This window comes from Pseudoliparis swirei, chromosome 21, assembly GCF_029220125.1.
Source record: "Pseudoliparis swirei isolate HS2019 ecotype Mariana Trench chromosome 21, NWPU_hadal_v1, whole genome shotgun sequence".
Taxonomy (NCBI): domain Eukaryota; kingdom Metazoa; phylum Chordata; class Actinopteri; order Perciformes; family Liparidae; genus Pseudoliparis; species Pseudoliparis swirei.
Window position 1 is genome coordinate 12,710,540 of NC_079408.1, and position 23,506 is coordinate 12,734,045.

At 47.4% G+C, this 23,506-nt stretch overlaps 1 protein-coding gene across 1 annotated transcript in view; it reads left to right on the forward strand.

Annotated features, from left to right (window-relative positions):
- LOC130211611 (neuroligin-2-like) overlaps positions 1–21,479 on the forward strand; it is a 55,320-nt gene extending 33,841 nt beyond the window's left edge. Inside the window, 6 exon segments of the mRNA XM_056442479.1 lie at positions 9,129–9,314; positions 13,824–14,089; positions 15,237–15,390; positions 19,490–19,856; positions 20,077–20,723; positions 20,726–21,479. Coding sequence (XP_056298454.1) covers positions 9,129–9,314; positions 13,824–14,089; positions 15,237–15,390; positions 19,490–19,856; positions 20,077–20,723; positions 20,726–20,886 — 1,781 coding nt within the window. The 3' untranslated portion in view covers positions 20,887–21,479.
- The last annotated feature ends 2,027 nt before the right edge of the window (positions 21,480–23,506 follow it).

Sequence of the window (23,506 nt, forward strand, 5' to 3'; positions counted from 1 at the left end):
TACCCTGTGCTTGTGATCGTACAGCGTTGCACATATGGCTTTCTCATATATATATATATATATATATATATATATAAATATATATATTTCTCATATATATATATATATATAAATATATATATATATGAGAAATATATACATATATATTTATTTATATATATATATACATATATTTGAGAAATATATATACATATACGTCCCCCAGAGCCTGCATATATATATATATATATATATATATATATTTATATATATATTTATGCAGTCTCTGGGGGATGTGATATATTGATGTACTGCATGTTCAGTGTGTGATCATTTCAAAGCTAGAGGATCCATCAGACTGCTTTTTGTTCTTTATTTTTTATTTATTCCCAACTAATATCTATTATCGCATCTTTGGCCAGTAGTTGGTTTACCTGCCACACATTTTATTGATGTCATTGTTTAACATATTATTATTTGTACAACTTGTTTCTTGATTATTGATTCTGTTTGTATTTACACATCATAAGAACTATCTTTACGTCCTATGATGTGCTGGGACACATTTAGTAGTTACAAGCTCCTGAAGACATGAAGACATGTGCAGCGGTAGGCGTGAGACAATAGATCCATCATTAACCGAAGAACTAAGGAGTCGGCTATTTCCTGGAGGGAGTGATAGTTGCTTTAACTGGATGTGTTTACATTCATAAACATTTTTTAACCATGATTGACATTTATCTCAGTTAGAATTCAAGGTTGCAAGTTGTTGTGTATATTATTCAGTCATTCATTGTAATATAATACAATATTATTCAATAAAATATACAAAACAGAAAGACTGAAAAGGTATAGGTAGAACAAAAAATGCTTATACATACCTATCCTAAATTATTATTATCAAATAAATCAGAGAATTAATATAAAATAAAGAAAAAATAATATATATATATATATTTACATACACCTTTCATATACATAGTTTCAATCACACTTATAACTCTAAAAAAAATTATAAATAAAATAAATTACAATATTTCCTTTTGAAAACCCAAAATGAGTTGACCCTTCTTATATCCATTTTAACGTTGTTCCATAATTGGACTCCTACAATATAAATACATCTTCTTTTAATCCCTTGTTTAGCTATTTGTGCAGTAAACTTCCAAACATCTCTGAAATCATATTTGAGTCAGCAGTTAAATCATGTAAATGTTATTGACATATTTTTAGTGTTATCGGGCTCCTGAGTGGCAGCAGAGTTCTCCATTTGCATGTGATGTTGACAGTAGGGAAAATATATATATATAGATAGATATAGATATATGTGTGTCTTTTATTTCATCCTGCAGCCTTCGGCTTGTGGGCGCACACGTTTCACTCCTCCGGGTTATGTCACCATGTGTCACCCTGCCAGTGTCTTGAGGCCTTTCATATTCAAAGTATGTTTTGAGTTTTGAGTGACGGAATGCACCTTTAAACTTTCTCCTGTTTTGAGCTGTTTGCTCTTTCCTTGAAATCATCCATTTGATGTTTCGTCATACTTCCACGCCACCACATTTAATAATGATGCTTTTTATTCAATTACATGCATTTATTTGGCAGCTATATAGACTTACTTTGCAATTTGTATCCACAATGTACATTTTATCAACATGTGTAATATTAAGTATTAATATAGACTGAATACATAGTCAAATGAAAGTTCACTGACATTAGCTCCACCCGCCCGGATACAGCCTTGAAATGGCCCTTAATGCATCAATAATAAGCTATTCAATAAAACACGTGGCTGGGCGTGGAGATTTGTAGATGAACTGTAATGTTCGTGCATTTTAATTCATTATAAAAAATTAATATTTTGCTCTTATCATTTATTTATTTTAATCCTGAGTGGAAAAAACGTCGTGGCGAGTTTCTCTAACTGGACGACAAATGGTGGAAAGTTTCAAAGTGAGAGTCGGCCGCCTCGTGAGAAAATATCCTAAACATAGGAGGAATGTGTTCTTCTTTGGACGATGTCATCAGTGGGCGCTGTCGTGCCATTGCAAGTTGTTATCGGTCAGCCACGGTTTGAACCGGTAAACAATGAAATGCTATATCGGGGATGCAGCAGGCCGAGGAGCGGGGCTCGACCCTCCGAGCTGAATACTGAATCCAAACTTCTCCCCATCGGAGCGTCCGTCGTTGAACACGTTGAGATGTGAAACACGTGAAGCGTGTGAAGCGTGTGAAGCGTGTACAGCGGGTCTTTCTGTTTCCTGCGGGACACAGAACACGTTAACTCGACACTGTCGACTCTCAAGGGAGCCGTGAGAGAGGACGCTTCACCGAAATACAGCCACGCTCCGGGTTTTCAGCTCTGCAAACGGATCATTATTCTAATAAGCGATGACAAAATGGTCAAAAGAGACGTTTCCATCTCGAGCGCGAGCGCCGCCCGCTGAGCCGCTCCACGCCGACTTCATTCAGCGGGTGCCGGCCGAGTGGCGCGCGAGGAGGAGGAGGAGGAGGAGGCGTTTCAGTATGTAGGCCATCGCAGCGTGCGGCGCCGTTTGAAGGGCTGCTGCTTGTTGCCGTGCGGAGTGGAATAGTGAGGTCTACTTTAGCTCCAGTGATGCACGGACACAACGGCCATTCATCCCACTGGCACGGGAAACACAGAGAGGGGATGGCACACACACACACTCACACACACAACATACACACACACACACACACACATCAGCATATGCACATAAACATACAAATAAAGAACTGCATGCACAAGCACAGTCCGATGCCCGAGACACACACAGACACACACACACATTGGTGCACTCCTGCAGACGCACAATGAGTGTTTATTCCATTTATTTTCAGTTTGTTTTGCTCTGTAAATCCAAACCACGGCACAGCTGCTGCTGCCGGAGCAGTGTGGGTATTCATTAGCTCTTGTTTTCCTCCTCCCCCATCCACCTCCACCTGCCCCCCCCCCTCCTCCTCCTCCATTCCTGGTCAGAAGCTTTGTATAAACCTATTTGATGAGGTAGAACCAGGATATGTGGAGCTGATCTCTAAACTTTAGGAATTATCTTCTATTATCTTCTCTTTTTTTCACTCATCATGATGATCACTCATACTGGAGTTTGAAATCTGTGTGCCTTGACCGAAAATGTGAGGGTTTAATAATGAGAAATAGGATCCAGTGTCTTTGAAACTTGACTCCGGCCAGAATATGTATTTTTTGGTGAAGTTTAACACTCACACACGCGATCAGGACCGTGTGGGCGGAGTTTGATCTGATTTGACCGACGGTGCTGCGAACATTTCCAGAACTGCCATCATCATGTCGCTGACGGGCGATTATTAAACGGTCGTGCGTGACACCTGAGCCCCCCCCCCCCCCCCCCGGTCCACTTCAAAGCGGTGAAACGGCGAAACCTTCGTGACCACGTGAGACCACGTCGCTCATGTTAAGGCGAGGAAAACATCGCTCAGCGACTTTCAGTCGGGTATTGACTCGTCATGGCAACCGCGGAGAATCTTGAAAGGGAGAATTCGGCACCTTTTGTACGTTGAAGGTCCAATCCGGATGTAGATGGTGAAATGGAGCCGATTGAGTGATACACTAAATCGGTGTGTGCTGTGTTGACCGGAAAAGCCCAGTTTATTCTTTCTTCACAAATATACTTTTATTATTTTGACTTCGAGACACAGTTTCACGTGGTTATAAATCACGCCGAGTTCAGAAAACCTCGCTCACTCAAACAATTGCACGACAATCTTCAGAAAAAAAAATATCCTGAGGAGGACCCCATCAAGAAGTCATCGTCATGAACAACTCAGAGATGACCTCTGTCATCAAATCAAATTAACATATCAGTATATATATTTGAATATTAAATATATTAGACTAGTTCGTGGACCAAAATGACGGTAAAACACAACACACGACGTCTTCTAGAAGCATCTCAGTCTTTTCAGCTGGTGTCCATCACAGCAACGACTAAAAATCAATTACCATAGCGTCGTACAGATGCTGTCCACGCCCCACACACACATTATGCCGTACCACGGTGTCCGAGTTGGCCCGTGGCCCCATTTCACCCGCCATTACCCTCTGACTAGATGAGCCCCAGGGACAGTAACACCCAAGGGGCTGGATGATGGATCAACGGGAGGCGGGGACGAGAAGAGTGATACAGAAGAAATGAGACAGGGGAGGTGCTTTGAGTTTCTGAGCACGCACGCACACACACACACACACACACGTGAGAAGGATCCCGGTGGGAGTGTGTGATCAGGCAGGTGATCTATTGTTCCTCGGGCTTGTAAAGTGTTCACAGGGCAACAAAACCTGATCGATAGACACACACCGCCACTCCGTAAAGACCCGAGTTAAAGATTGAAATAGATACGGGCCCTTCTTTTTGTCCCTGTGGACACACACACACACACACACACACACACACACACTCTTTCACCAGCCAGCGTCCACACAGTTGTCTCTCCTCTCGCTGTGTAGCGCCATCTCTGTGTTGTTGTTGTTGTTGTTGTTGTGCCACACAAACACGGAGCACAACAGTATGACAACACACAGCTTGAGACGACATGAAAACACAATGACACACACACACACACACAAACACTCCCATGTCCACCACTTGTTTAAAGGGAGCGAGAGGTGACGGCTTGAAAGAAAGTCTAATGACAATGCACCTGCTAACACACAAACACACACACACATGTACACACATACACACACACACACACGTAGAGGGGTCATGCCCAGTGTGACGGCATCAAATCAGAATAATTTCACCGATAATTTGGTTGTCGCAGCCAGGCCGAAGTAATAAAGAGAGAGGACGTGAACCATTCCTTGCATCATCCGGCGCGGCGGCCTCTCTGACAGGTCGGCGGCTTTGAAAAGAACCTGGCACAATCTGAGGTGTGTGTGTGTGTGTGTTTGTGTGTGTGTCCTGTTGACAATGTGCGTCCCATATCCATTATTCAGAGGCTTTGAGCCGCCCACATCTGTTGTTTCTCTAGACGACACACACTCACCTCTGATAGGCAATAATTGCTCTGCTGCCAAAGAACACACACACACACACACACACACGCTCACGCAGAGAGGCCCTGGCGCCCATGTGCACCCCAAACAATTCATTAACATGGGATATAGTGTGTTCAGAGCAACACAGCAGCTCACACACATCTTAACCACATGTCTGGCTGCACCCAAAGTCACACAAGCACATCCCCTGCACACACATCCCTGCACACATCACCTGCACACACATCACCTGCACACCCACATCACCTGCACACACATCCCCTGCACACATCCCTGCACACATCCCTGCACACACACATTGCACACACATCCCTGCACACATCCCTGCACACATCACCTGCACACACACAAGACACCGAGCGGAGCGCCTCTGATGGCACTTGAAGACTCACCACCGCTTCACTGTGACTGCAGGGTAGACGCTCTGAAGGGTCAACAGGCACGGAGACATGGGGTGATTATACACAGGCTCTGTGTGTGCGTGTGTGTGTGTTTGTGTGTGTGTGTGTGTGTATGTGTGTGGAAGAGAAGGAGAGAGGGAGGTGGAGAGAAAAGGAGGCAGTCTTCTCTGTCGTGTCGGCCTTTGATCGGAGTCCCTGTGTGTGTGTGTGCGTGTGTGTGTGTGTGTGTGTGTGTGTGTGTGTGTCAACTCCTGGTGTCTTGGAGGCAGATGAAACACTGTGCCTCTATCCGGGACTCATAGGACACCCACTATCCGTTTCTCCTTCTCTCTCTCTCTCTCCTTCTCTCTCTCTCCATTCCTTCTACATCCATTTTAAAGGCTATTCATGTAGAGCCGTGCTTTCATCTCACATTGCTGCGTTTTAACCAGCTCCTCCTGTTGTGTTTTCTTATCTTGTTGCCCCCTCCCACACACACACAAGCCTTTTATCAGTTAATAGAGGAGGATGACGGCTGAAGTGACCCGCTGATGTACACTGACTCACAGTCAGAGGGATGCAGCATGAGGGCGAGGCCGCGTTAGAGGATCTCTGCCGACGCAGAGCAGTCGCTTCTGTTGTTGTTGTTGTTGTAGGAATGGGTAACTATTGAGTAAAACGTAGCAATAGATGATCTCTTCTTCCCGCCCATTATCCCGTACCTTGTGCAAGAAACTCCTGACGAGAAGTATCGCTTTGTGTCGCTCATTAGCTTCATTGATGACCTCACAGGTGGCGATTTAACTGAATCCATCACGGCGGCCGCTCTTCACCTGAGATGATTGTCTCAAAGTCAAGGTCACCGCTATTGTCAATTTACCATTTGTGGAATATACAGAAGATCGGAAGTATGTTTTTCTCTTTGTTTGACTCATAAAGTGAGTAATTATAATACAATAAAGTAATTAAGTGCAAACAACAACAACAAAGAACATTAAGACAACATTTCATTTATAAATTATATATATATTATTATATGCAAGAGAGAAAACGAGAGCGTAACTTCAGCTTTGCAGTACAAGTGCAGCGTTTTACAGCCGCAGTCGTTGAAGGTGAATTAAAAGTGTAAATTCAGTCTGAATATGACGAGTATAAAAGTTTTCTTCAATCTTCTTCTGTGGGAAGAAACATTGTGTGTTTTATTGTTCCGCTTCATGCTTTCGCCACAGGGTGGCACTGTGTTCAAGGAGAGAGGAGAAAGGAGAGGAGAGAGTAGAGAGGAGAGAAGAGAGAGGAGAGGAAAGCGCATAGAGGAGAGAGGAGAGAGCATAGAGGAGAGAGGAGAGAGGAGAAAGCGCATAGAGGAGAGAGGAGGCATAGATGAGAGAGTAGAGGAGAGAAGATAGAGGAGAGAGGAGGAGGCGCATAGAGGAGAGAGGAGAAAGGAGAGGAGAGGACTCAGCCGGCAGGGTAACCCAACGTGATGTTTCACTAACCTCCAGATCCAGACCAATGAACCTCAAAGCTGAAACGTCTTTAAGAAGCGTTGGTATTTCCATCTCACAGCTTGTACCTCGAACCCACCACGACACCTGGATCATGACCACATGCCTTGAAGGGACTATACCTGACTCCTGTGTCCTGAACCCCCCCCCCCACACACACACACACACACACACACACACACACACAACTTTCTGGCTACATAAGGTATTTTATAACGATTCAAGCACAAAAGCAATGGATGTATAGGAAACTGACCTGAGAACAGTGATTAGGCGCCGGGAGCAGACAACAGGCGGAGGGATCCAATCACCTGGCTTTATACAAGTGTTTAACCTCCACTGTAGGGGCTTAATGAGCGACCTTTCCAGCTCACCTGCCTTTAATAAAGCTCTAATTGGAGTCCCATTAGGATGTGAGAAGGCGCCAGCTAATGGGCACTTAAATAGGAAAGATTGAGGTCTTTGGTGGAACAATCAAACTACTCAGAGGCAATAATGAGAGGCAAATGTCAGCCGACAGAAGAGTAAGCCGTTATGACGCTGCTCGGAGGAATCGGACGGAGTTTTAGAGGAATCGCCGAGAGATTGACCCAACGACACTCGATGAGATCGAAGTATCGGACGAGTCGTGAACGTGCAACCGCGTGCAGAGCGGCTTGAGTCAGTCATCGTTACATAATGAGAATTTAAGCAACTGCATAATACGGCGGCGGTAGTTGCAAACAAATCCCGAAGGGACCGAGTCAACAATGTGTTTAAAATGTTTTGGTATGTTTTGATATCTACACCTGGTTTCCGACTGAAAATGTGATTCTTTTTTCCATTTTAAAAGCCTACGAATATATATATATATATATATATATATATATAAAATAAATATTTTTATATTTATATATATATGAAATATATTTATATATATACAGTATATTAAAAAATTATAGATATAATAAATATATGTGTATATATATATATATTATATATATATTTGTTATTATAAATATATATACAGGACTGTCTCAGAAAATTAGAATATTGTGATGAAGTTCTTTATTTTCTGTAATGCAATTAAAAAAACAAAAATGTCATGCATTCTGGATTCATTACAAATCAACTGAAATATTGCAAGCCTTTTATTCTTTAATATTGCTGATTATGGCTTACAGCTTAAGAAAACTCAAATATCCTATCTCTAAATATTAGAATATCATGAAAAGTATGCTAGTAGGGTCTTCAACAAATCACTTGAATTGTCTAATTATCTCGAAACACCTGCAAGGGTTACCTGAGCCTTGACAAACACTCAGCTGTTATAAATCATTTCATTTACTTGGTCTGAGGAAATATTAAAATTTTATGAGATAGGATTTTAGAGTTTTCTTAAGCTGTAAGCCATAATCAGCAATATTAAAAGAATAAAAGGCTTGCAATATTTCAGTTGATTTGTAATGAATCCAGAATGCATGACATTTTGTTTTTAATTGCATTACAGAAAATAAAGAACTTTATCACAATATTCTAATTTTCTGAGACAGTCCTGTATATACAGTATATATAACATTTTTATGTGTTATTATTATTTATTTTCTTTTTCTTTTTCAAATGCTCATTAATTTATTTAATTAGTTGAAGTTTTTCTTTTTTTAATGGTATCTGGGGGGGGGGGGGGGGGTGCCCTGAAACAAAAAGAAAGACATTGCGCAATCCTACATTCCAAGCACAACGTTTCATCACATCTGTAATCCAGTTACAGATGTGAGTCAGATTAGGGTCACCTGAGTCTCTGTGCTGGCTTTGTGTCGACGCTCAGTGCCATCAGATAGAGTACACGCCATTAACGGAGGAGCTGGAAATGCAATTTTGTCTCACTTCCTTTGCTTTCTCTGTGTTCCATCTGTCACTCCTTGTTGATGAATGAAGTGTTGCGCGCGCACACACACACACACACACACACACACTCACACACTCAGAAGCTGAGAGGTGTGCTTGACATCTCTATTACCGCATTTACAGACCAAAGTCGGGAACATTTGCCAGACAGGTACTAAATACTAAATGTACTGATGCTAACGTCATCGTGTGTCTCTCTTCTCTCTTCTCCTCCCATCCCTGCATCACTTTTTCTTCTCTACTCCCCTTTTTCTTTCTCCTCCTCCCACCTCCTCCCTCACCTTCTTCCCACACCCACCCTTTTTGTCCATACAGGCTTTCTCAGCACAGGCGATCAGTCGGCGAAGGGGAACTACGGCCTGCTGGACCAGATCCAGGCTCTGCGCTGGCTCAACGAGAACATCGGCCACTTCGGCGGAGACCCGGACAGAATCACCATCTTCGGCTCCGGAGCCGGGGCGTCCTGCGTCAACCTCCTCATCCTCTCGCACCACTCGGAGGGTAATTCAAAAGCGTCGCGTTGTGTCGTTTGTTTCGTTTCTTTCGTCTCGATACGGAATCGGCTTTGATCTGAGGCCGGCGAGCCGCAGCCAAACGGTCACGCGCTCGCTGCCTTTGATCACGCTGTCCTCCTCCAATCGTAGCGTCTCTGTTCTGCACGCCGCTCGAGGACTCTCCATCAATATCTCTGCCCTCTGCTCGTTTTCCGTCGCTCACACACACACACACACACACACACCACAGAGGACAGAAACAGGGAAGAAATGGTGTGTGAGGAGAAAGCAAGAGATTAGGGAGAGCGTGTTCACACAACCACTCATCTGTTTCAATAACCACTCTGTGTGTGTGTGTGTGTGTGTGTCTAACAGGTCTCTGACTTTGACACATTCTGTGCCTGGAGAACAAATATGTGCATCATCGTCGAATGTGTGAACATCTGTGTCCTGCTGCACGTCACCGTGTCCATTTAACACAACCTCTATAATTACCACTGACGTCGACCAACCCTTCAAATTAACCCAGACACCCCCCTCCTCCTCCTCCTCCTCCTCCTCCTCCTCCTCCTTGTTGGCAGGTGACCCACTTAGCAGTAGAAACCTCTGAAGAACCCAATTGGGATATATCCATATCCTGGTAACCGCGTTCACAAAGTGTTTGTGATAAATAGAAGTGTTATTTTTCTCCATAGGAATAGAAAAACAATGATAATATTCTGAGTGGAATTCCCGTGTTGTGGATTTGAATTGCAACGCATACTGACTATGACATGATCAGCATATCTGGTATTAAGAATGCCAAGTTGAAGCCATGTGTGGATAATCTCTCGATATCGTGTGTGGGGGAGAAAGCGTTCCTTTAGAATCATGCTTCCATTGGTTTGGGAATAGAGGAGCGATACCTCGCTCTGTCAGCTCGTTTGGATCATTCCGCGCGGCTCCGGCTAACCACCGGGGTGCAGTGCGTCCACAACGAGCGGGAAGTGGGTGTTCGGCGGAAGTGGGTGTTAGGCGTGAAGCGGCGGCCGAGAGCTTTAGATAGACTCGCAAACTGGGACTCACAAAGTCATCGAGCACAAAGACGCTCGTTCTCTGCTCTCGGTAGAAACTCCTCCACCGTGTCTTTACGGAGCCGAAATAGCTGTTAGCTGCTCCATCGATGCTCCTCGGGCAGCTGAACTTAACACGAAGGCAAGAAGCAGAGGGCAACTGACCTCTGGGCTGCTGACCTCTGGCCTCCAGGTCGCTGTGAATCTTCTCATCGGACCCGGTTGCAGTAAATAAAGAGAGTGTATAATTACTCGCTCCATTCTAAAGCTACGCCCGATGCCTGTGTGTGTGTTTAGATAGCGACCAGAACTATTGTTAGTTATTGTTCATTTTTCAGGACAGCCCCCCCCCCCCCCCCACACACACACACACACACACACACTGTAGCAGCAGGGGACCCTATCGGTGGGCGGAGCCTGTATTAACCCCTTGTCTCCGGTTGCTGACAACCAACCCTCTCACACTAACCCGCCAATCCATTCTCACGCTTTGTCATCATCCCGTCGTCCTCGTCATCGTCCTCGTCTTCATCCTCCTCAGCATCTAACATCAGCGTTATATACCCCCACCCCTGACCCGCCCGGGGACGCCAGGTAAGGAGTCTGTCACCCCCCCCCCCCCCTTATGGGACACCATACATGTCAACAACACGGCGTCACAAATCAAGCCCGACAGCGGAGCGGCTCACGGGATGGATGGATGGATGGAAGGATGGCGTGATGAGAGTGGTAGACGGGATGGAGATGGGGGGGGGGGGGTGGGGGGGGGGGGTGTTAGTGATGCTGATATGATGAAGGCGGTGGAAACGCAGAGGGGACGAGCTTCCTGAGTCGGAGGGCGGGAGGAGAGGGCTCATATTGTCGAGGAGGAAATAAAGGACATAATGAACTCTGACATATCAGAGAAAAGGAAGGAGCCAAATATAAGAAAACGCAGAGCAGGAAGACAAGAGCCACTTAGGGAACAGAGGAACACATTTTGAAGACGAGAGAGACAACACGACGCCTCCGCCCTCTCTTCGCTGGCCTCTTCCCCTTTTCACTTTCTCAGATATGTAGATATAGCTGTTTCATAGCTGCACTTTTACTATAATTGATTTCCCAGGGAGGGATGAGGAGGGGGGGCTGACTCTCTTAATAATTAACTGACCAATCTTCAGCCCGGGAGGAGAAAGAAAATAAGTAGCGAGAGGAAACGAGTGAGGCAGGGCCTCCTAACGAGCCACTTGAGTGGTCGGGGAGGAGAGAGAGAGAGAGAGAGAGAGAGGGGGGGAGAGAGAGAGAGGGGGGGGGGGGAGAGAGAGAGGGAGGGGGGAGAGGGAGAGAAAGAAGAAACAGCCAGCACAAGAAAGAGGAAAATGGCTCTTAGATTTCTTCTTCTTCTTCTTCTTCTTCTCTCATCATGTTTACCTCTTGTCATGTTTACCTCTCTGGTCATGTTTACCTCTAGTCATGTTTACCTCTGGTCATGTTTACCTCTGGTCATGTTTACCTCTAGTCATGTTTACCTCTCTCATCATGTTTACCTCTCATCATGTTTACCTCTACTCACACTCTAAAAAGCCCAACTTCAAATTTGTTGTCCTAACACATTTTTGTAAGTTGAGTCAACAAATGCCTTTGAAAAAAGTTGAACTAACTCAAAATGTCAATTGCATTAATAAAGAGTGGAATCCACTTAAAATGTTAAGTTGAGAAAACTTAATATAGTGGTTTGGGCATCTACTGAGGTAACTAAGGCCACTGCGCATGTATGTCAGTAAACACACACACACACATATATATATATATATATACAAATACATATATAATACATATATATATATATGTAAATACATATATACTACTTTAATCTTATATATTAAATAATAAAATAATATAAAAATATTTTCTTTAGCCCCTGTTTAAAATACATTGGTTTTTGATACCATTGTTTGTTTATTATATTTAGATATGGATTAGATTTGGAAGGATATTGTCCATTGTTTAATGGCAGATTTGCTCCAGTTCAGGTTTTGTCACTTATTGAATTAAAGGAGCCTGTACCGTTAGAGCAAATGTTTCCCTGTATTTTGCTGAATTTATTCATTTAATTTAACAGACTATGAAGATTGAAATACTATAATACTAATGTGTAGGAGGTGACTCTTGTATGAAAGTGGTATATTTTAGTTTTTAAAATCTGCATAAAAAGTCTTTTGACTTTTAAATTGTATTGTTACAGAATGGGAAGAAAAAAAATGAAAATTTAAAAGAGGCAGTGAATATTTATTATAGTCTCTGTATGCTTGTTTTGTGTAGAATACAGACCGGGAGGAATCTTCGTGAAAGGAGTTGAACTGGGAATACTGCAGAGTGGGTGGAGCGGGGGTGTGGTTCAGGGAACGGTGTCTGATTGTCATCAGCTGGACTGATTGGTAATCAGATTGGTTATCAGTCCAGCTGATGACGATCTGTGTCGGTTATCTGAGTCTGTCTCCATAAAGGAGCTGGACAGACAGGAGATGAGAGGAGCGTGGAGAGCAGAGATACAGTCTGCTGTCGGAATAAACCGTATTACCGAATATCCCTCTGGCTACTTGTTGCTTATTGGTGCTTTAGGGGGGGAAACCTACTTGTGACGGCTACACACGTGTCACAACCATGTTCCAAAGCTTGTTTCAAGGCCTTAATTTTGGATTCACAAAACAGATTTTTTTCTTTTTTTTTCTTTATGCAGTCTTTTTGATTTTTAAGGATGTTGACCCTCTGCTGTCTATGTTCAAGTGTTGACACCTGGAATTCATATAGTTATGCAAACAAATGTTTAGTTATTGTTAATAAACATTTTGTGTTTGAAGAAGTTTGTTTTCTTTAACTGTTGACTTTTCCAAAGAAAACGGTGTACATTTTTAATTAATTTAAATGAAGGCAATGTTGCAAAGAATGTTGAGTACTCAAATAATGGGCAGTGAAATTTAGTAACAAAACATTTTAAGTTAAAAGTAAGTTCTCTCAACAAAACATTTCTCAACAAAAAATGTTAAGTGCTGTTGATGTATGTTTTTAATCTACAAGAACACACAATTTAAAGTTTCTCCAATTTAATATTTTAAGTGTTCTGAACTTAAGTACATGAGTAGATGTAACTATCAAATGCAATATTTTAAGTAGTGTTAACTTAAATACATAAGTACGTCTGAATAGTAATGTTACGTTTGACAAACTTAAGATATCACTTTGAGTGAACTTCTTATCATAAGTTGACACAACACATTAGCCCTTAGTTGAGTGAACTCAAAAGGCTTTGCAGCTGGTTGCCTCACTTTTTTAAGTTGACTCAACTTTTTTTTTTTTAGAGTGCATGTTTACCTCTACTCATGTTTACCTCTCATCATGTTTACCTCTACTCATGTTTACCTCTCATCATGTTTACCTCTACTCATGTTTACCTCTGACGCCCCGTCGTTCCCCTGTCCTCTCAGGTCTGTTCCACAGGGCCATCGCCCAGAGTGGAACGGCCATCTCCAGCTGGTCCGTCAACTACCAGCCGCTCAAGTACACCAAGATCCTGGCCCGCAAGGTGGGCTGCACCTACACGGAGACGGCCGACCTGGTGGACTGCCTCCGGCGCAAGAACTTCAGGGAGCTGGTGGACCAGGACATCCAGCCAGCCCGCTACCACATCGCCTTCGGCCCGTGGTGGGCCGGAGGCGTGGTGCCCGACGATCCCGAGATCCTCATGCAGCAGGTGAGGCTCGCCGTCAAAAGATGGCGCTGCAGACGTGCTGTCATCTCGCCAGTAGAGTCAGCCGAGCTGTGACACCAGACAGTGACAACATGTTGCAGTTGGTGTGTGTGAGAGTGACCTTTCCACAGAGTGTGTGTGGGCGGCGAGTCTGGCGGTGACATTTAAAAGCTGCATGGTGTGAACTTGCATGGTGGTACATTCCGGCTCACAACTTTTAGGGGCTTGTGATCGCATACATGCAAACTCTTCAACACAGTTTACGACAAGGTTACACCTTATGAGAGCAAGGAAAAGATAAATAGAACAAAGAATAAACATATATGTGTATTTATATATATATATAAAGAACATTTTATCTTGGTTCCTATCTTTTCTTTCTCCCTATGCTCAACACAATGTCGTATTTTAAATGCACATGACTATCTCTGTCCTAATGTTGCTTTTTCCTAAGCATGTTTTAATGTCTCGCATACAAAATAACAGACAAACTGAGGTTAAGTGGGTCAAAAATCTATATATTTTCCGGCTACTTTTTCCAATCATTTTTATTATTACATAACAATTTATAATCTGTGAGAAATGATCAGAGGATCACAAAGTGCAAACGATAGGGGAAAGTCGCCACATCCTGAAGCCTTTAATGTGTAATAAACTGGCTGTGAAGAGTCAAAAACTCCAGTAGCTTCCTGCTTACGGGTTGTTCAGCACTGTTTGTAATAGAGCGTATCTCATATCTGGGGTCGGCTGTAGCTCATGGGGGAAAGAGGCCCATAAGTTGCATGTTGAAGTGTCCTTGAGCAAGACACTGAATCCCCAGTTGCTCCCCGGGCGCTTCACTGCAGCCCACTGCTCATTAATAACTAAACATGGGTCACATGCAGAGAAGAATGTCCCCACGGGGATCAATAAAGGAGTAGATGTTTTTCTTTCTTTACCTTATGATGGATCACAGCTTACATATTTGATGATCACATATTAGTATGAAAATAGAACACTGTATTTATTGTCTTTGTGTCTTGCTGGTGGTCCCACACCACAAGCTATACATCACCAATATGCAGATGTACAACTATGGCATGAATACCACACACAAAATAGAAATGAAGCTGATTTGACTCCCCGTGTAATTCCCCTATTGCGCCACCAGGGGGAGTTCCTCAACTACGACATCCTGATAGGAGTGAACCAGGGAGAGGGGCTGAAGTTTGTGGACGACAGCGAGGACAACGACGGCATCTCCGCGGCAGCTTTCGACTACACCATCTCCAACTTCGTTGACAACCTCTATGGCTACCCCGAGGGTGAGGATCACCAACGTCATCTTGCCTTTAGGCTTCAATGTCCTTCATATTATCTAATCTGACACCTCTCAGATGCCAAAACTTTGCAGTGTCATCATTTTCCTCGTGGGGGCGACACACATTAAACTGAAATTAAAGGATCCATCCATCCATTCTCATACGCTTATTCCGGGGTCGGGTCGCGGGGGCAGCAGACCCAGCAGGTTGACCCAGACTTCCCTCTCGCCGCAACACTTTCCAGCTCATTCTGGGGATCGGCGTTCCCAGGCCAGCCGGAGATGTAATCCCTCCAGCGTGTCCTGGGTCTTCCCGGGTCTCCTCCCAGTAGGACGTGCCTGAAAACCTCTAACGGAGGCGTCCAGGAGGCATCCGAATCAGATGCCGAACCACCTCAGCTGACTCCTTCGATCTGAAGGAGTAGCGGCTCGACTCAAGCTCCCTCCTGATGTCCGAGCTCCTTACCCTCTCTCTAAGGCTGAGCCCGGCCACCCCACGGAGGAAACTCATTTCGGCCGCTTGTATTCGCGACCTCGTTCTTTCGGTCACTACCCAAAGTTCGTGACCATAGGTGAGGATTGGAACGTAGACCGACCAGTAAATTGAGAGCTTCGCCTTTCGGCTCATCTCTCTCTTCACCAAGACAGACCGGTACAGCGCCTGTTTTACTGCTGCAGCTGCACCAATCCGCCTGTCGATCTCCCGCTCCATCTTACCCTCACTTGTGAACAAGACCCCGAGATACTTGAACTCCTTCGCTTGGGGCAGGCACTCTGTCCCCACCCGGAGGGAGCAATCCACCGGTTTCCGGCAGAGCACCATGGCCTCAGATTTGGCGGTACTGACTCTCATCCCTGCCGCTTCACACTCGGCAGCAAAACGCCCCAGTGAGTGCCGGAGGTCATGGTCTGAGGATGCTAACAGGACCACATCATCTGCAAACAGAAGAGAGGCGATCCCAAGACCCCCAAACCTGACCTGCTCCATCCCCAGGCTGCGCCTAGATATCCTGTCCATGAAAATCACAAACAGGACCTGTGATAAAGGGCAGCCCTGGCGGAGACCAACACCCACCGGGAACGTGTCTGACTTACTGCCGAGGATGCGAACACAGCTTCTACTGCAGGCGTACAGAGACCGGATAGCCCGTAGCAACGGGTCCGGAACCCCATACCCCCGCAGCACCCCCCACAACAATTCCCGAGGGACCCGGTCGAAAGCTTTCTCCAAGTCTACAAAACACATGAAGACTGGTTGGGCAAACTCCCAGGACCCCTCGAGGACCCTTGCGAGGGTGAAGAGCTGGTCCACAGTTCCACGACCGGGACGGAATCCGCACTGCTGGTCTTGAATCCGAGGTCGGAGCCTCCTTTCCAGTACCCTGGCATAAACTTTCCCAGTGTGATTCCACGATAGTTCGAGCACACTCTCCGGTCCCCCTTTTTGAAAATGGGACCCACCACCCCGGTCTGCCAGTCCAAGGGCACTGTTCCTGACCCCCACGCGACATTGAAGAGGCGTGTCAGCCAAGACAGCCCAACAATGTCCAGCGCCTTCAGCATCTCAGGGCGGATCTCATCCACCCCCGGCGCCTTGCCACCAAGGAGCTTTTTAACAACCTTAGCGGCCTCTGTCAGGGATATTGGTGCGACGCCAAGTCTAGAGGCACTGCCCCCTCTAGAGGACATGTTGGCGATTTAGGAGTTCCTCAAAGTGTTCTTTCCACCGTCCGACGATGTCCCCTGTCCGGGTCAGCAGCTCCCCCCCCACGCTGAGAACAGCCTGGGGTAGACCCTGCTTTCCCTTCCTGAGCCGTCGGACGGTTTGCCAGAACCTCTTTGAGGCCGACCGAAGTCCTTCTCCATGGCCTCCCGAACTCCTCCCATGCCCGAGTTTTGCTTCCGACCACCGCAGCTGCAGCCCTTCTGGCCTGCGGTACCTGTCAGCTGCTTCAGGAGACCCCAGGCCAGCCAGGCCCGGTAGGCCTCCTTCTTCAGCTTGACGGCTTCCCTGACCCCCGGTGTCCACCACCGGGTTCTTGGGTTGCCGCCGCGACAGGCACCGATGACCTTCCGACCACAGCTCCCGTCAGCCGCTTCCACAATAGAGGCTTTGAACATGGTCCACTCGGATTGCATGTCCCCAACCTCCCTCGGGATGTGTGAGAAGTTCATCCGGAGGTGGGAGTTGAAGACCTCCCGGACAGGGTCCTCGACCAGATGTTCCCAGTTCACCCACACTACACGTTTGGGCTTGCCAGGTCTCTCTGGCCGACTCCCCCGCCATCTGATCCAACTCACCACCAGGTGGTGATCAGTTGACAGCTCTGCTCCTCTCTTCACCCGAGTGTCCAAGACATACGGCCGCAGATCAGATGATACGATTATAAAGTCGATCATCGATCTCCGGCCTAAGGTGTTCTAGTACCAAGTACACTTATGAGCCACCTTATGTTCGAACATGGTGTTCGTTATAGACAAGCCGTCACTAGCACAGAAGTCCAATAACAGAACACCGCTCGGGTTCAGATCGGGCAAGCCGTTCCTCCCAATCACTCCCCACCAGGTTTCTCTGTCATTGCCCACGTGAGCGTTGAAGACTCCCAGGAGAACTATGGAGTCGGCAGGCGGTGCCCTCTCCAGGACCCCTCCCACCGACTCCAAGAAGGCTGGATACACTGAACTGCGGTTTGGTGCATAAGCACAAACCACAGTCAGAGCTTTACTCCCCGCAACCCGTAGGCGCAGGAAGGCGACCCTCTCGTTCTCCGGGGCAAACTCCAACACAGCAGCGCTCAGCCGGGGGCTTGTGAGTATCCCCACTCCCGCCCAGCGCCTCTCACCCTGGGCAACTCCAGAAAAGAAGAGAGTCCAACCCTTCTCCAGGAGCTTGGTTCCAGAGCCAGCGCTGTGCGTGGAGGTGAGCCCAACTAGATCTAGCTGGTACTGCTCCCCCTCCCGCACCAGCTCTGGCTCCTTCCCCGCTAGCGAGGTGACGTTCCACGTCCCTAGAGCTAGTCTATGTCGCCGGCGATCGGCTCGCCCAGGCCCCCCGCCCATTCTGCCACCCGGTCTACATAGCACCCGACCCCAATGATTGTCCCTGCGGGTGGTGGGTCCACAGGGTTTCTGCTCGATGTCGTTTCTTCGGGCTGAGCCCGACCGGGCCCCATAGGCGAAGGCCCGGCCACCAGACGCTCGCCGACGAGCTCCCCTCCTGGGTCTGGCTCTGGGAGGGTGACCCGGTTTCCCTTGTCCGGGCGAGGTAGCTGAAGCTCGTGTTTTTGAACCGCTCTAAGTCTGTACTCTCACCCGAGACCTGTTTGCCTTGGGAGACCCTACCAGGGGCTAATGCCCCGGACAACATAACTCCCGGGATCACTGAGCCTCTCAAACTCCTCCACCACGTTAAGGTGGCGATTCGCGGAGAAATTAAAGGATACATGGGCAAAATGAAAAAGAAAGAAAGAACTAAACATAAGACATAAGATAAATATGCTTCCTGATGCTCGAGTTAGATTTGCACATTTCAAAGATTATCATGTTTTCTGTACAAGAAAATACTCCAACATTTGAACTCCCAGTGCAAATGCAAGTTTTTGCAACAACATGTGGGCAGAGGATGAGAAAAGAGCAAATGTGTGAGCCCAGCCCGAGTGAATCCACCGAGACAGGCATACTAAAGAGATCTCCCATCACCGAGATCATCCGTCACCACGGTGGGTCCGTGCTTTGGCCTTTGAGGCTCCGTGGGCGCTAACGCTGTCTCTCATCAAGCCCCAGGCGGCCAGCTCCCAATCACAGCGCCGTTGTTTTCCGAACAGATCTGCCCGCGAAGCCCTCGCAGCGGGCCGCGGTGGAAATACAGACACATTTGGATAATGCAGTCACGCTTCCTCTCGAGTGCCTGCCACTCATTCTTCACCCTGACGGAGCGTATTTTCCTTTGTCTCCATTTTGTGTCGCTCAGTCTGTGCTTTTTTTATTTCCGGTTGATCGCTCACACGTGCAGATGAACTCTCGTCTCTCGGCGAAATATGTTCACGCTCCATCTTTACTTTCCTCCTCACGTCTCATCATTTTATTCTCTTTCTTTCCTCCAGGCAAAGACATCCTGAGGGAAACCATTAAATTCATGTACACGGACTGGGCGGACAGGGACAACGGCGACATGCGGAGGAAGACGCTCCTCGCTCTGTTCACGGACCACCAGTGGGTGGCGCCGGCCGTGGCCACCGCCAAGCTCCACGCAGAGTTTCAGTCGCCGGTTTACTTCTACACGTTCTACCACCACTGCCAGACGGAGACGCGTCCCGAATGGGCCGACGCCGCCCACGGAGACGAGATACCCTACGTGTTTGGCGTTCCCATGATCGGTGCTACGGATCTGTTCCCGTGCAACTTCTCCAAGAATGACGTGATGCTGAGCGCTGTGGTCATGACCTACTGGACCAACTTCGCCAAGACCGGGTAAGCCTTCCTGAGGATTTGATTTCATAATGATGTCACAAGGTAAACTAGCAAGTTGAAGGGTCTTCGACTTTGGTGAAGATCTCTCTAACCCGATGTCCGTAGTATCCGGTCTGAGAACTTAAAACACTTCATTTAATATTTAGACGTCAACGGATTGACGAAATTTGAGCCAGATGATTAAACCCTTGACTGACATGTCCCCTCTGTCCTCCATCAGGGACCCCAACCTGCCAGTCCCTCAAGACACCAAGTTCATTCACACCAAACCCAATCGCTTTGAAGAGGTCATCTGGACCAAGTTCAACTCCAAGGACAAGCAGTACCTCCACATCGGATTAAAACCTCGTGTTAGAGACAACTACCGGGCCAACAAGGTGGCCTTCTGGCTGGAACTAGTCCCCCACCTCCACAGTCTGCACGAGGAGCTCTTCCTCACCACGACTCGCTCGCCCGCGGGCCCCGGCCAAGGCACCCACCGACCGGGCCCCCGGCCGACTCGCCACCCTTACCCCACCTTTGCCTCCGACCCGGAGCTGGAGGGTTCGGAGCGTCCGCGCCAGGAGCTCTTCCCCGGAGACCCCCGGGACTACTCCACCGAGCTGAGCGTCACGGTGGCCGTGGGGGCGTCGCTGCTCTTCCTCAACATCCTGGCGTTCGCCGCCCTTTACTACAAGCGCGACAAGCGGCACGAGATGCGGCGCCACCGGCTGTCCCCGCAGCGCGGCGGGCCCGCCAACGACCTGGCTCACAGCCAAGAGGAGGAGATCATGTCCCTGCAGATGAAGCACTCGGAGCACGACCCCCACCACGACATGGAGCCGCTGGCCGACGACATCCTGCGGCCCGCCTGCCCGCCCGACTACGCTGGCGCTGCGCCCCCGACGACGTGCCGCTGATGACGCCCAACACCATCACCATGATCCCCAGTACCATCACCAGCATGCAGCCTCTCCACGCCTTCAACACTTTCCCGTCCACCGGCCACAACAACACCCTGCCCCACCCCCACTCCACCACCAGGGTATAGTAGGGACTGGCGCCACGCAGCGCCACCCAAGGACCAGGCCGACTGGCGGGGGCCGCCGACCGAGAGCGGAGGCCTCCGTCTCCGTCCTCCTGTTCTCTTTCTCCACAAACAACTCCACCTCCTCAGACTCAGTAGCTCCCCCGGTGGCCGCGTGGAGAAGCAACCGGACCGCACGGCAGCAGATGATCGGTTCGGGGGTTGATTTCAGATCGTTTTACGGATACTGTTTTCAAAGGTACGCTGGTTCCAGACTAAAGCCCCCGGACGCCAGTCAAAAGGACGAGTGCTTTTCGGCCCTTGCTGTTTTCATCCTCTTCTTTTTTTCTCCACCCCCCCCCGGCGTGTAACGAGCATTTATCACTCTCTTTTCTACATATCTGTGTCTTTGTTGCTCCTCTCCCTCTTCCCAGCGATCCTTTGCTCCGGGGACTCAGTGACGGAGCAGTAGGAGGGGCCCAGAGTACGACCAGTATTCATAAAGGAAAACGTTGTCTTCTGATACTTTCATTCTACCAGCATTCTTGGTGCCAAGTATGTATGACGTTTGGTTTCTCATCGAGGGAGAAAAGAAAACAGTAGATCATCGTAGAGTATTCCTATTTGTCATTTAACAGATGCCGTGTGTTCGCTCTCATGACCAAGTGCCAAACTGGCCCTCGGTGGTGTGTTTTTTCTTTCTTTATTTCATACTTTTTGTGTGTGTTTTTTTTCCTTGTTATTTTTCGTGGAGAGAACTTTTGCTGAAAATATAGATATAGAGAAATGATATTATATATAGTTATATATAAATGTGTACAAAAGGAGAAAGTATATAAAGGGTTTTTTCTCACAGCGGGGATCTATGCATGAATTATTTTTCGAGATGATGACTGAGGGACAGGGGGGTGGGGGGGGAGGAGAGACACTGTATCTGTCAATGCACGTTTCCCAAATCTAATCAAATCATATCGGCTCTGGATATTTTTTGTTATTTTTTTGTTATAGCTCACAGAAACAGGAACAGACAACAAACCTCCCGACACACATTCACAACAACAACAATAATTTCCACCACTCTCAGAAGACGTTGATCGACTGTGAACATTCTCTCCCACGCCGCGTTAACTAGAGGGAGTTTCCTCCAACCAGGTGGTGCACCGCGCCGACCGCAAGCCCAGCATCCCTCAGTCGCCACTTCTCCTTCAAGACTGTTTGGAGACGATTTCTTTTTAGGGTGCGTGAAGTACCAACTCTGCTGTTGTTTTCTTTTGCCTGTCCAGAATTATTTTTGTATTTCAGCAAAGGTGAGAAACAGAGCAGAGGCAGGCAGCCTTTGCTCTTTTACCTACACCTTCCCCTGTCTGCAACCCTATATCCAGCACATGCATATTCTGTTTGATGCGTGTGTGTGTGTGTGTGTGTGTGTGTGTGTGTGTGTGTGTGTGCATGATGTCAGAAGTACTTCACATGGGCATAGGCGGGCCCTGATTAGACCGCAGAGATAGAGAGGCAGACATGCAGGATCACCCCCCATGGTAAAAACTCCAAACCCCCCCCCCCCCCCACACACCCCTCCTCCACCCGTATCAACCTCACTTTACTCCCTCCCTTTTCTTGGTGTCTCCGTCAGTGACCGCAAAACTCCCAAAGCACCTGACTTCACTGTCAGCTGCGTTCCACACAATGTCTGACCTCAGTTCAGCTGCGCTCCCCTCCTCACAGCCACCGAGCGAGGGACTTTTCTTTTCTTTTCTTTTTTGTGAGCTCATCATCGGTTGTAAATTAAACTCTTAAGCACACCGAGGGAAACCCGTGGGCCTTCGGGGGCGCTGCTGCCCAGTTGAAAAGAGGGCTCAGATCTCCCAAAACAGGGTAGAAGCCACAACAGTTGACAACTGCTTTTTTTTCCCGATTCTGTATTTTTTATTTCGGGGGGAGGGCGTGCGGGCCGTTGGCTCGGCGATGCCCGACTCCCCCGCTCACCGCTACGGATTTTCAACACGGATCATGGGTAATGCTGTTGTCTGAGCCCACAGGAACACGTGGTAGCCTGCGTCCAGTCTGGGTTAGTCACCGGTGCTGTCTTTGCTTGTGCTCTAGCTATACCCTGTTTGTTTTCTATTTTATTACTGCCTCGCGGGGGAGGGGCGGAAGGGAGAGAAATATACCCGGCTGCTCCTGTCGGAGATTTTGTAAGCCCTCTGATAGGGAAATGTGCACAATGTAAAACACAAAACGACTGATTTGGGCATTCTGCAGGTGGACCGATGACGGGCAGGAGGGCGAGGAAAGGGGCACGCTGTGGAAAAGAGACTTTGGGAGGAGACGGGGGACAAAAGACTCGCAGCCTTAAATGTAGAAGTCAGATTGAAAAGAGAGGACGGACTTGTCACGAGCAAATGTGGACATTCAAAGGCATGGCCTTCTTTCTACCCACAATGATTCTCCAGGAGGAAACCTTGCTTATCCGTACGGAGGATCCGACCCATAAGAACCCTTTTGTACTCACTCCTGTGGATGAGGAGGCAGAGAGGGGTCGTGAGGGAAACCTCAACACAACACAGCAACTATTAAACCGCCGGAGCTGAAACCCGAAACAAGATATTTAGTTCGGTCTGTTCTTTCCCCCCGTCTATTTTAT